The sequence below is a fragment of the Aptenodytes patagonicus genome, chromosome 18, assembly GCF_965638725.1.
Source record: "Aptenodytes patagonicus chromosome 18, bAptPat1.pri.cur, whole genome shotgun sequence".
Classification (NCBI taxonomy): Eukaryota; Metazoa; Chordata; class Aves; order Sphenisciformes; family Spheniscidae; genus Aptenodytes; species Aptenodytes patagonicus.
Window position 1 is genome coordinate 9,665,090 of NC_134966.1, and position 12,698 is coordinate 9,677,787.

The 12,698-nt window shown below is 53.8% G+C and overlaps 1 protein-coding gene across 1 annotated transcript in view; it reads left to right on the plus strand.

Annotated features, from left to right (window-relative positions):
* The first annotated feature begins 3,713 nt into the window (after positions 1–3,713).
* The window catches only part of OLFM1 (olfactomedin 1), a 34,842-nt gene continuing 25,857 nt past the window's right edge, over positions 3,714–12,698 (plus strand). Inside the window, exon 1 of the mRNA XM_076355814.1 lies at positions 3,714–4,197. Within this exon, the coding sequence (XP_076211929.1) occupies positions 4,132–4,197 (66 nt within the window). The 5' untranslated portion in view covers positions 3,714–4,131. The remainder of the gene's footprint in view (positions 4,198–12,698) is intronic.

Here is a 12,698-nt window from a genome sequence, read left to right on the forward strand (position 1 = left end):
CTTAAGGAGCATTTCAACACCCGTGTCTTCAGTAAAGGTTCACCCTGGTACACCCGACACCAAAATTTCAGGGGAAAGGGCACAAAAAAGATGGGAAGGCATCTTCACTAAACGTATACAAAACACAGGAAAATCGAGTGTGAAAATAGGTCTTTGGAAAAAAATTGCACCTGAAATGTGCCTTTCTGTAGGTAACAAAGCACTGTGAAGCTATTTTCACCATGCCTGGAATAGCTTCCATCTCGGCGGGGAGGAAGAGACCAGGACCCCAGTGAGCAAGAGGCACTTGGCTCCGCAAGAGGTTTTCAGAGCGGCGGCAGGTGAGAGGAGATTGCAGAGCCAGGAAAGCTCCCAGCGAGGGAGATCATCACCCTGCTCTTTGAGGAGAAAATAGACAGTTTTGTTCTTTATATTTAGATCCTAGTAAAGGGCAGAGAGAACTAGGCTGTGTGAATTAAGGGCCACCATCTGGCCCTGTGCAGGGAAAGCAGTGGATGGGGCTCTGCGAGGTCTGCTGTGAAAGTACCAAACCAGCCAAAACCCAGCCCAGAGGGAGGCAGGGTCAGGCAGGAGCTCGCTGCCTGCCAGGGGAGCTTCAGCATCCTCAGTCAAGACCCAAAGAGGGAACCGCGTGCCTGTCCCCCCAGTGCACGGCAGCACCCAGCTGCCCGTGTCGTGGCTCTGCAGATGCCTCTGGTTCCCAGCGCTGAGGAAGGGGCTGCCTGCCGTCCCCTGCCGTCCCCTGCCATCCCCTGCCGTCCCCTGCCTGCGTGGTGCTTTTGCACTGAAGGCAAGTCTGCATCCCGGCAGTGGGCTGCTCTGGAGGGCAGCACGGTCTAGAGAGCAGAGCGCTGGTCTAAATCGCATCTTATAAATCAAGATGAGAAACCAGAAGTGTTTTGATCTCCTCTCCTGCATCACACAGCAGAGTTTCATTGAAGGCATCTTGCCTGTAATTGCATCTTGCCTGCATCCTCCTCTGGAGGAGCCGGGATGCATCTTTCAGAAAGGCTCTTGGCTCTGATTTAACTATGTCAAGCAATGGAGAGGGCACTATGCCTTCAGCTGAATTATTTCACAGTCTGATTATCCTCCCCTGAGGAAAATAACAGGTCCTATTTCTACTCCAAACTGTGGGCTCTTGCTTTGACTTTTTTTATCAGATAAAAGAGCCTTCATGTACAGAAACCTTCCCCCAGGCAGCCTCCTCTCAGCCCTCCCTTTTGCTGGTGAAAGAGCTGGAGCCTCTTTAGTCGCGCTCCATGGGCTGGTTCTCCAGACCTTGAACACTTTCCAAATTTCTGGAGGTATTTTTCAAAGTCTGGGTAAGACACTGTGGGAATCAAAAGATCTGGGTTGTGTTCCCAGGCTCCTCTGCTGCGTCACACCGGGCAATTTTTTCCTTTGATTTCTCTTGGTTTCTGTGATTTACGTCCTGGGAGTGGAGCTCTGTGGGACTCTTTCCCGGAGGAAGGACCATACAGGGCCGCACACTCTGGAGCCTGGAGCTCAAGTTCAATAACAAGGTTCTTGATGTTAATTAAGAAAGACTTCAAAAGAGGAATAAATTAAAACAAATTGCAGAGCTGATGCTTGTGTCATTTACCCAGGTGCAAGCCGTGACTATTACCATGAAGGTCAATGAAGCTAGATCTGTATAAAAGCAAAGGAGGGGGACAAAAGAGATTCCCCTTTGGGGACGTGCTGTTGCTGACTTGGAAAAGGTGCCATTTCAGAGCCTTATCTGGCACCGCTGTGGAAAACAAGGGGGGGGTTCTTCTGTTCTGAGGTCTAAGACACCCAAACTGAAGTCACCCTCCATGGTCCCAGCAACTTAAGGTGAAGCCGATCTCATCACTGAAAATTTTTGTGTGAAAGAAACTCTCATTGCTAGTCTTCTGCACCTCTCGAGTCTATTTTAAGCCCTGTGAGCTCCAGCTGCACCTGAGCCCTCAGATGGTGCATCCTGAGCTGCATCACCGACCTGCTGCCTTGTGTCACAGGGTTAATAGGAAGCTGCTCAGGTGGTTTTTGAAGGCACTTTAAACAGTGCACCCAGCAGAGAAATACAGCCACGTGTAACTCACTAGTCCCCCTTCCCTCCGCTGATTTTTGGTGAGAACCAATTCACAGGCAGGGTCATCCCACTGCGATCCCTGCCAGGGAGAAGGTGATGCCCGTGGTAAAAAAACACCAAACTTCTAAGGCACCAGGGGAGGATGTGTTCAAACCCTGCCGTACCACTGATGCTTTTGGCCTTACTGCGCTGCTCTTGATAAAGTCAAGGGGAGCTCAATGCTTTTTAAAGGTCCTCAGCTTTTATGGGCTATAAAGTATTGACCTTAATGGGAGGTGCTGAGGGAAGTATATTAAAGATAGATCTGTCTGGGATAGTCAGACATGCCAGCTTTCCCACAGCTGCTCTCTGGACTGCCTTTTTCTAAGCTCTCTTTAAACTACTGTGTTGATTACCTTCCTAGAGAAGAGCTGCCTGAAGCTGCGGGGTGCTGCTGAAACCCACTCTTAGGAGGTCTGGGGCAACCTTCCCTTGGACATTTGCTGATGGCAACACGCAGAAGTCTTCTTCCAGTTTGTTCTCAGCTGTTTGTCCCCACCGAGCCTCAGCCTGGGGTCACCGTGCTGCAAATTTCCTGGTTTCTGCTGAACGCTGTGCTCTGTGATCCCGGGACTTGGAAAAGGCCCTGCGTCAGCTCATCGCTACAGAGCGCCCACCTCCTGCTCCAGTAACAACCAGTACCAGAGGACTCCAGAAGAAGAAACCCTTTGCAATGAGCAATCAAGGGGGAAAATCCTCTTGTGGGGTCTCTGCCACAGGCCTGTGGCAAGTGATTTCTATTAAAACATTCAACAATCATTAAGAGAAGAAGATCTGCATTACATTTCTCACCTCTGGAAAAGGGGGATGATGCCATTCACCTGCATTGCCAGATACTAAGAGACTTAATAGTATTTATGAGGTCCTGGGAAAACTGTGGTTTGGAAAGCATTCAAGGAGTGTGTGTGTGTGTGAGTGTGAGAGAAATGAGGGGTAAACAGTCCCCAGGGACCTTGGGGAGGGGAAGGACACAGCCAGAGCAGCGTGGGGTGGGCACTGCCTGCAGCCCCCCTGGCCAAGCCCCTGGTGCACCCTGGCAGGGTGCTGGGAGCGGATGCAAGGGAGGATGCCCTGCAGAGCAGGAGGGTTGTCACCTTGCTCCTACTGCCTTAAATTAATTTGGATCTGAGCCTTACAGTGGATGTTACCCAGAGCCCTCCTGGATGGCTCGGTTTGGGAAGGCATCTTTGCTTGGGGGTTGGTACTTAGTGGGGATGAGATCCCTCTGCACACACACACCCGCCCCAGGCACCCCCGGAGTCCGGGGGCAGCTGAGCAGGTCCTTGGGCTCCCGGGTGACAGGGAGGGAGGGGGTTAACACCCCCCCACCCCCCCTGCTCAAGCCCCAGCCCCAGCTCTGGCTCCCCGCGGTGCCGCCGCAGCATCGGCCCGGCTCGCCCCGCACCGCCGCTCCCGAGGCTGCCTTTCCCCCTCTCCCTTCGCCGTGTTTAGTTAAATTTCCCCCGCCTTAGTTGATGTCACATCCTGTTCCACAGCCATCCCCTGCTAGCAGCCAGCCCTACCAATTCCTTTCTTTTTTTTTTTTTTTAATCCCTGTCCTCTCCCTATCACACCCCCCCCCCTCCCCCCCTTTTCAAGGCAAACTTTTGGCAATAGCAGAGATAATCATTTCGTGCTCCGCTGAATTTCTCCTCGCAAATGTCTGTCGATCAGGGGAGCCATTAAAAAAAAAAAAAAAAAAAAAAAAAAATTGCCAGAGAGCCGGCACCGAGAGCAGAGGAGAGAAACTGGGATCCCAATAAATATGCAAAGTGAAGGCTCTGCTAAGCAGATTTCTTGCATTGCTTCCCGGGGGTGCTGAAAGCAGCCCGGAGAATCGTTCTGATTCTTTTTTTTTTTTTTAAATTGCATTTTGTTGTCTTTTTTTTTTTTTTTAATTAAAATAATAATAACAATAAGGGACTGAGGAGGCAGCGAGGCGCTCGGTGATCGGCACGGGGAGACTCGCCCGGGAGGTGATCTGTATGCAAGGTGCCTAGAACTGGGTGCGAGACATGCAACCGGCAAGCAAGCTCCTGACCCTCTGCTTTCTCATCCTGATGGGCACAGAACTCACTCAAGTAGGTTTCTCTCTTGCTTTTCTCACCACCACCACCCCCCCCTTCTCTCCCTTTCTCCCCAACGCCATTTTCTATTAAACCTCGAGAGCACAAAAGAAAACTGGACTAGGAAGCTGCACTTTCGTGCCCCCCCTCCCCGGGTCCCCCCCTTTGCTCAGCCCGCAGTGCAGGTGGACCCTCCGGGCTGGGGGGGGGGGGGGGGGGGAGGAGCGCGGCGGAGGGGGGGGGCGAGCAGGTCGGGGGGCTCAGGAGACCGGACCCCAGAGCCGGGGGAGAGAAGGGAGCTGCCTTGGCGTGCCCCCACCCCCGGGGGGTGTGGGGGGACCCCGACCTGCCCGCCCCAATTGCGGGGAAAGTTGCCGTGCGGGGCTGGGGCGGGGGGCAGCGGGACCCCCGCCGCCGGGCTCGGCTGGCCCCGGCCGGCACCGCAGGGCTCGGGCTCTGCGAAGTTCGGGGCTGCCTGTCCCGGGTCCCCGCAAGGGACGCGACGTGAGTGCGCGGTGGCGGTCCCTCCTCGTCACCCCCCCCCCCCCCCCCCCGCCCCCTCCACACCAGCTCCTCATGTGGGGGTAGCTTTGCTGATTTTAGGTGACATTTAAATGTCCCTTGATGTTTCCATCTGTGACGGGCTTGTGGGAGAGAGGAGCATCTTATTTATCTCCCTCTCCCCCCGCCGCCTTTTTTTTTTTTTACTGTATTTTAATGCTTGCCTTCACTGTCCCGGCCCCGGGACTGAGTAGTGGGGCTGGGGGGCGGAAAGGAGGCACACAAAAAGCCATGTCTTGCAAGTGGAAATAAAACTCCATTTGACTTCTTTAAGAGAATTGGGGAGAGGCAGGCAGGGAGGTTGTCTTTTGTTTTTTCCCCCGGTCACTGAGGAAAGGAAGAAAAGTAATTGCAAGAGGATGCTCTAGATTGTGGGGTTAATTGTGATGCTGCCTGGAAGCAAAAAAGAAAGAAAAAGAAGCTATAAATAGGAGGCGAATGGAGGCTTCTTAGTGTAGGAGCAATTAGCAGCTGGGCTCTCATCCTGGGTGCTTTATGTAGATTATTTTTTTTCCTTTCTCCTGCTGACAATGTTCCCTCCTGTCACTGCCCTATTGCTGAAGTTTCAGTAGCTGAAGCCTTTTGGCTTTGCGCCCTCAGAGTATTTCTGCTGCCCCCAGGAAGAAATGGCTGAAGAGCTGCCTTAATTGCATGGAGCCCTCCAGAGAAGGGATGAGAAGGTAGTAATTTGGGGGGGGAAGCAAAGAAATCCAACAGCTGTGTTGGATGAGGAGGGGTGGGAAGGAACCAGAGCTGCAAGTGAGTGCCCAGTGGAAGCCCATTGTGTGCGAGAGGATGCATGGGGAGAGCGCATGCGCCGCGCTGGACAAAGCAGCCAGCGACCGCCAGCATTGCTCAGGAATCAGCAAAAAGGGGCTCCTCACTACGCACCCGGCCCGGCCGAGGACACGGCCAGCCCGGGGCTATGGCAGCATCATGGGAAAGCAGTGTGGTGGGGCTGCCCCTTGCCCCGCTGTCCCTCCAGCCTCCCCTCCTGCCCAGCCCCAGGGAATGGACTATGGCCTGAGGACCTGCGTTGTAACCCCCTCCCCAGGGGCTGCCACCGTCCCTTATCGGCCTTGTCAGCCCCCATCGCTCTGCATTGCTGGGTTTTCTCAAGGACGCCGAGTTATCACCTCTTGTGCCAAGGATGCTGCTGTGCTTGGCTACTTTTTCCTTTCCTTGTTTTCTTTTTTTGCAAATGCGGCACTCCAACTTTTCGCCCAACTTTAAATCGGGGTGGGGATGGGGAATCAAATCTGCTCTGAACTGTGGGGCTGAGCGGTGCTGGCTGACTTTGGCAGAGTTACCTCTCAGCCCATCCCTGCCCGCTGGCGGGAGGTTGGAAGCCCCTGCTAAAGCCCTGGCTTTGCTGAGCTGCCTTCGGCTGGGGCTGGTTTCTGGTTTGCAGTGTCTACCTGGGCTTTGCTGCCTGCAGGTAGCTGAGTCCTGCCAGGCTCTGCGCGCCGGCCATGCAGAGCTCTCCCGCCAGCGTGCCTGCTGACTCGCTTGGCACTGCAGAGCCCTTTCAGAGTTTTAGCATCTCATTTCTGTAGCACAGCTGCCAGATGCAATCCCCAAATATGCCTTTCAGCCCAGGCACCGCCCAGCTCAGTGTCTTCCACGTTTAATTCAGTGCTGGATTCATATCTCCATCGCATGTGTGGAGTCTCTCCCATCCCCTTCAGGTTCAGGGGAGAGAGGTTGCTGATTTAGGCAGCTTTCCTTGACAATGTAGAAGCTACGGCTGTCCCCTCCTCTCCCTCCCTGCATTGACACTGGCAGGCCAGCGCACAAGAAAGGAAGAAATGGGGAGATGGACGGCTGTTAAATGGGGCTGGAGGGGGTGAGCACATGGCTGTCCTTTGAGCTGGGTGCTGGGAAAGCTCTTCTCATGGAAGAGAGGGAGTTTTCTTCAAGGTATTGGTACTGCAGCATCCTCTGATGGTCCCCCTGGGTGGGAGGAAGGATGCCCGTGCCTGGCTGGGAGCACACGGGTGATGCACACGCTGCGGGCTGCACCCCCAGGGTTGGTAGGGGCTTTGAGACCTGCCTAAGGTGGATGGTAGTTTTACCTGTGTGAAACAAGGGGAGGGCTGCCCCTACATGCCCCCCCAACATCCCAGTTCTTTGCAGAAGCCCCTGCCTGCCCCTCGATCCCCTGCGTGCCCCCAGGGGGGCGGCAGGAGCCCTGGCCCCAGAGCAAGACCTGCACAAGGCTCTGGGATTTCTTCTAGCTGCCAAAGGTCTCCTAATTTGTTTTGCGCCTTGCCTTGGCTGTCCACAGGTCAGTGATCAAAACCTGAAATGACAAATATCTCGGCTGAGTCGAACGGGCTGGCTTCAGGGTGCAGTGGCTGGGTACGGGTGCTGCGCTGGGGGGACAAAGCTGCTGCTCTGGGCACCCTGGGGTGCAGCACCCTCGCTCTGGCTGTGCACACAGCTCTGGGCAGAGGGCTTCACGGGCAAAGCATGGGGCTTTCTCTCCTTTTCTTCTCAGTGAGGGCAGCTTGTCCTGGTGGCCATGGAGGAGCAGAGCCAGCTTATGCTCTCTAAGGATCTGCTTGTCACGTGCAGAAAGATAGTGCTACCAAAAGGACAGAGGATTTGGGCTGCTGTAGTAAAGCCAGGAGTATCGGCAGAGGGGGTTCAGGATGCCATCTGCTTGTCTGTCTGTCTGTCCAACCTGTCCCTTTGTCATTCCTCGTGCTTGCTGGCGAGCTGCTGGAATATTACCAGTGAAAACCTCTTTGCATTCCTCAAAGTTTCGCAGGCGCAGAGCGAGGCAGCCGGTGCTCTGACATCCACTTACCCGGTAATCAGTGAAACCACACAGGAAGAAATACCTTCCTGAAGCAGGCAGCTATTAAACATTTAGGGCTTCTGCAAGGAAAAAAATCCCAAACAATTTTGCCATTGATTTTCCTAAAAACATATCAGGTCCCTCTTGGGGCTATTTTCAGGGGAAGGGGGAGAGCTGCCAGGGATGCATGCTGCCCTCCCCAAAGCTGCCAGTGCCCCTCTGCCCCGGCAGCACCCAGCCCGGCCATGCTGGCTCCCCTCCATCCGTGGGGGACTTCCCAGTGCCCAGTTTGGTGGCCGGGCTCTTCCCTCCCCTGTCAGGGAGACACATGGAAACTAGTAGGATTAAGCTGCAAATCTGCAGCTTTTAACAGGAGGCAGCTGCCTCATCTCATAAACCAATTTGTGTCTCATTTCACTAACTTCAGCTTCAACCAATAAAAAAGAAAGGTAATTTTCAGCCCTCGGTCGTATTTATTACTCAGGTTATCAGTCCTTGTAATCAGTATTAGCATCACTGCATAAAGTAATACAAAACTAATTACTATCCGAGTGAATTAGACGAAGGCTGTAGACTGCGTTGACAGTGGAAGAAGCTAATTCTCGAGTTATGAGTGATAAGTGTTGGCTTTGCTCTGCTGCGATGAAGCTATGAACAAAAAGGAGCAAGGCAGGGACACACCCAAGGAGTGTCCCGCTGGGGTTTGTTGCCTGTGGGTGCCTCAGCCGGGCTCTTCGGGAGACCCGGGCGGGCAGGGGATACCTGAGAGGTTGAGTCAGTCAAGCAGTCCCCAAAAAAGGGGAAGATGCACTTGGGGAAACTGAGGCACAGAGCCTGAGATGTCTTAGCACCAGCAAATCCCACTTGTGGGGGAAGAGCATCTCAAAATCCTGATTTTCCTTCTTTTGTAGACTGTAGCCATTGCTTGCCACTGCCCTCCCGGAGCTGAGCCCAGGAGTCCCGGTCCCAGCCTCTGGGCCAGCTTTGGCCTGGGTTTTGGCCCTGGGAAGCTTTCTCCCTGTTCAGGACCCAGGTCCTGGCTCCCAGCCCCCCTCCCCATCCCAGCTGGGAGGCAGCATTCAAAACCAGCCAAAATGCAAAAGATCTCCTGGAAAGACAACAGCGGGGCAATAGCATGTGTCAGCCCTCGGTCCAAGAGCGCGCAGCAGCGAGCAACCCTGGAGCAATGCCGTGTTTTCTAGCAAGCCACATGCACGACAAGTTTTCAGTGTAAAGGCACTTTCTGACTGGAGGCGTGCAACTGACCCAGGGAAATGTGCCAAAAAAAATCATCATCCCTAACCAAAACATCCGAGTAACAGGAACCCACTGATGCGCCCGCGAAACCTGCGCTGACTTTAATGGGCCCTGATCTAGCCCCGAGGCTCTGACATGTATTGGCATTCGCTGTTAGAGCATGAGTTTAATGTCAAGAGCAGCTTTAGCTAAACACAGATTTAGCGAAGTGAAGACCTGCAAAGGGGATTATTCTGTTCCAGTGTAACGCAAGGAGCATGTCCTTCCTGCTGCAGTGTTTCTGCTCACTGTGCAGATAACAAAAGGAAAGGTTGCAGAGCGTTTTGTGTGCGGAAGGAATTGTCCCAGTGTCCATAGCTGGGGGTTAACTTTCCAGAGCACGTTGGGCTGCCTGATCCCAAAACGTGGCTGCTCCTGGAGCCAAGCTCAGCACCAGGCACAGGCAGTTTCACCCAAAGTCCCACCAGGAGCTGGCAGTGATCTGCAGCATCGTGGTCACTGTTTCCAAAGCACTTTGGGGTCTTTAATTGCCATTTTCTTTCCTTCCACCGCTTTCCTTGTCTGTCCATCCATACCCTCCCTGTGACGGGAGGGGAAGAGCTTGCTCTGCGTTGGTACGGTGCCGAGGTGACAGGGTCCAGCTCCAGGACTGAGGCTTGTGTGAGTGATGGTAGCACAGATAGTGACAAAAAACAGGCAAAAAAGCAAGGACATTTGGAAGTCAGACCCAAAATCAGGGAAACCTGGTACCATTTATTGCTGTGGCAGTCGTGACCTGCTGAGGGAGAGATGCCCCACGGCAAATGCAACAGAAGATTGTCCCACACTCCAGAGGCGATGGGGGTACAAAGTGTATGTTCCCTAATGAGGATGAACTTGCCCATGCTGCGTCCCAGGGTAGCTGGGGTGCCTCTTCTGCCTGGCGCTGTTCACAGCTCTCCCACTGCCCACAGGCTGGCGCGGAGGGATTTCGGATACCTCCTGCCACAAGCTCAGGCAACGGGGAGTGCAAGGGAAGAAGGTGAACGTTTCCTGAGTCGAGAGAGGGATAAGAAACATCGTCATTCACTCAGGAGCAGAGTCCAGGGCTCTGCCCCCTGTAACCCCGTGGTGCCAGGCAGAAAGCAGAGGGGCACAGTGACCACCCAGCACAGTGCTGGGGTGGGCTTGGAGCCCTGGCCAGAGCCTGCTGAGCAGGTAAGGCTGGGCTGTACCGGCAGCTCCTTACCCTCAGCCTTGAGCCCCACTGCAGGGACCCCCACGCAGAGCTGCTCGGCATCCCCACAGCCTTCAGCTGCCGGACGTGCTGTGCAGTGCCAGGGGGTGCAGCACCTCGCAGTGGTTCTCGGGGTGCTCTCCCATCCGTGTGTGACGGAGATGGTCCTTTCCACCCTGCAGCTCGCCTGTCTCCACGCAGTCCACACTCCTTTGCAAGTGCAGCAGCACCCGGTAGTGGGGCAGCAGCAGGGACTCTGGCAGCCCGGCATCAGTCAGGACTCCGGGAGGGATGCAAAGAGTCAGTGGAGGCAGAGAGTCCTCCAGAGGCCGGTTCAGAGCCCATCCATCAGCTACGGGAGGCAGCTTTGGAGAAAAGTCACTTAGTCCAAGTATCTAAGGAGGATCCCTGAAGTTACGGAGCAAGGTCCTTCCGGAAAGGACAAAACCTTTCCTGCAGCCCCTGGCCAGAGAGCATGGCATATCTCACAGGTCTCCAGTGCAGAGAGGAGGGGTCAGAAAGAGCTGGAGTATGGGCTGTCCCATGCACCACAGAGCAATCCCAGCACAGGCCTGAGAGCCCTGCGCTCCCAGGACAGGAGCTGCCAGCCCTGGGAAGGTGCCTGGGGCACTGCCCTCCATTGAGCAACCAGCTCCTCACTGGAGATGTTGGGTGTTAGCTGAGGTGCCTCCTGCATTTACTGAGCCAGCTTGGAGCACCAGCAAGATTTGAGGCTGTTAAAATATGGGTGCTTGTATTTTAAAGCAGATCCCATCCTCTCACCAGGCATTAAATAGGAGTTCTCTGACTGTGGTCTGTGGACACCATCTCCACATAAGCTTGGGAGCAACAGAAACTTCAGCACCTCTTCTCTGAACCAGCCAGGAGAGGGAGACAATGACCGCCGTGTCCTGCACACACACACACTCGCATGCACACGCACAGAGGTGTTGGCCTGTTTGCAAACCTTGACCCTTGTAGGGCTCCTTTAGGCAGACAGTCACATTTTGCATTATCACTTCCCAGCAGCGGAATTTTCCACTAAGCAGCTATTTTGGAAGACCCTGTTCTTTGCTTTTATCTATCATTCCTCCTCTTTCTCTGCTCACAATATATGCATGCAAATAGGATCTTTTGTTCCCTAACAGTTCATCTTTTCCTGCTGTTGACTCTCTGCTTACAGCAGGAGAGGCGCCGAGAGGGCAGCTCTGCATCCCCCTGCTCTTGTGGGGAGGGCGGCTGTAGCGAGCGCGTCAGGATGAGAAAAAACTCGGTAACATCATGAGGTTTTTATTCAAGGCAATGCCCTGGGCAAAAAAACCCAAAGTGATCAGGAGAAAGGTGAACTCAACCAGCTCAGCAAAACTGGTACTGAACAGGTTTCTGCAGATGTTACAATGGCAAGTTGCTTTTTTGAGGACAGATCCTGCTTTGCTCTGGAAGGGCCCATCAGTGAATGCTCTCAGGCCGAAGAGTCATCTGAGTCTCCTCCTTCTTGATTTCCCTAGCGTGTCTTCTGATTTGCTCTAGCATGAGTAAAGGGCAATGTCAGGTCTCCCACATCAAGTTCCTGTCCCTACTGGTTTTTTGCTGTCTATGTTTCATTTTGTTGCCATGCTGGGCTTCTAAAAGCAGGGAAATCATTAGGGTAGCGAAGAGATTTCCATGTTTGCACGTCACCTACTTCAGGCACTGAGATGACAGAGGTCATTTTCCTGCTTGATACCCACGACCTAGCACAGCACGAGGTGACCGGCAGCATCTCATTGCACAGCAGTGACCACCGCCTCTAACCTCTGAATAACCCTTCGCCCCTAAAAAAGGGAAACAGTGGCATTTCTGGGAGGCTCTTTTCTGTCAGGTCTCCGCTTCGGACCAGCTGACGTGGGGCTCAGCTTGCACGGCCGTGCCACAGGCAGCCCGACGGTGTTGGGGAAAGGCCGTGGCTCTCTGCCAGCACGGGTTATACCCTATGGGCTCAGGGCCATCCTGCTCCTGGCGCAGGTCGTTAATGCATTAAGCCACTGAACTTTCTGAAAAGGTATGGAAGAACAGCCGATCTCTTGATGTCCCTACCTTAACTCCCTTTATCTTACCAGCAAAGAAAAGACTCCCCAAAAAAACGCTGCTTTTGGCTATTTCATAAACACCGGAAGCAAGAGAAAGAAAGTCCGTCACCTGGATTTCTCTCTCCCCTGTTATTACATGCACAGGCCCTCTTTCAGCTGACATGAAGGGTTTTGCTCCAGGGAAGCGGAGCAGCTCTGCTGCTGCTGCTGCTGGAGCACGCCCCCCCCCCCCCCTGCATGGACCCTCTGCGCCGGCCACTGGGAAAAGACTGCCGGTAATGGGCCCCCTCCTTAGCAGGGACTTGTGGCTGCTGCTCCTCTCTCTGTGCCTCGCTGTCCCCGTCTGCAGAAGCTTTAATCGTTGCAAAGCACCTGAAGGGCATACGGATGAAATCACCTGCATGCACTGGTAGGAAATGAGTCTTTCTTTAGTCCAGGTGGAATCCAGAGCAAGGCAGAGGAGTGCTTGTTACCCCACTGAATACCATTTTAAATAATAAAGTATCCGTAGGTCTAATTGCCTCTGTATGTGTTTGGAGTAGACAAATATGAGGGATAAACTTTACTTACAAACTCATTTTCAGAATGAACATTAAGATGATTTAAGTCT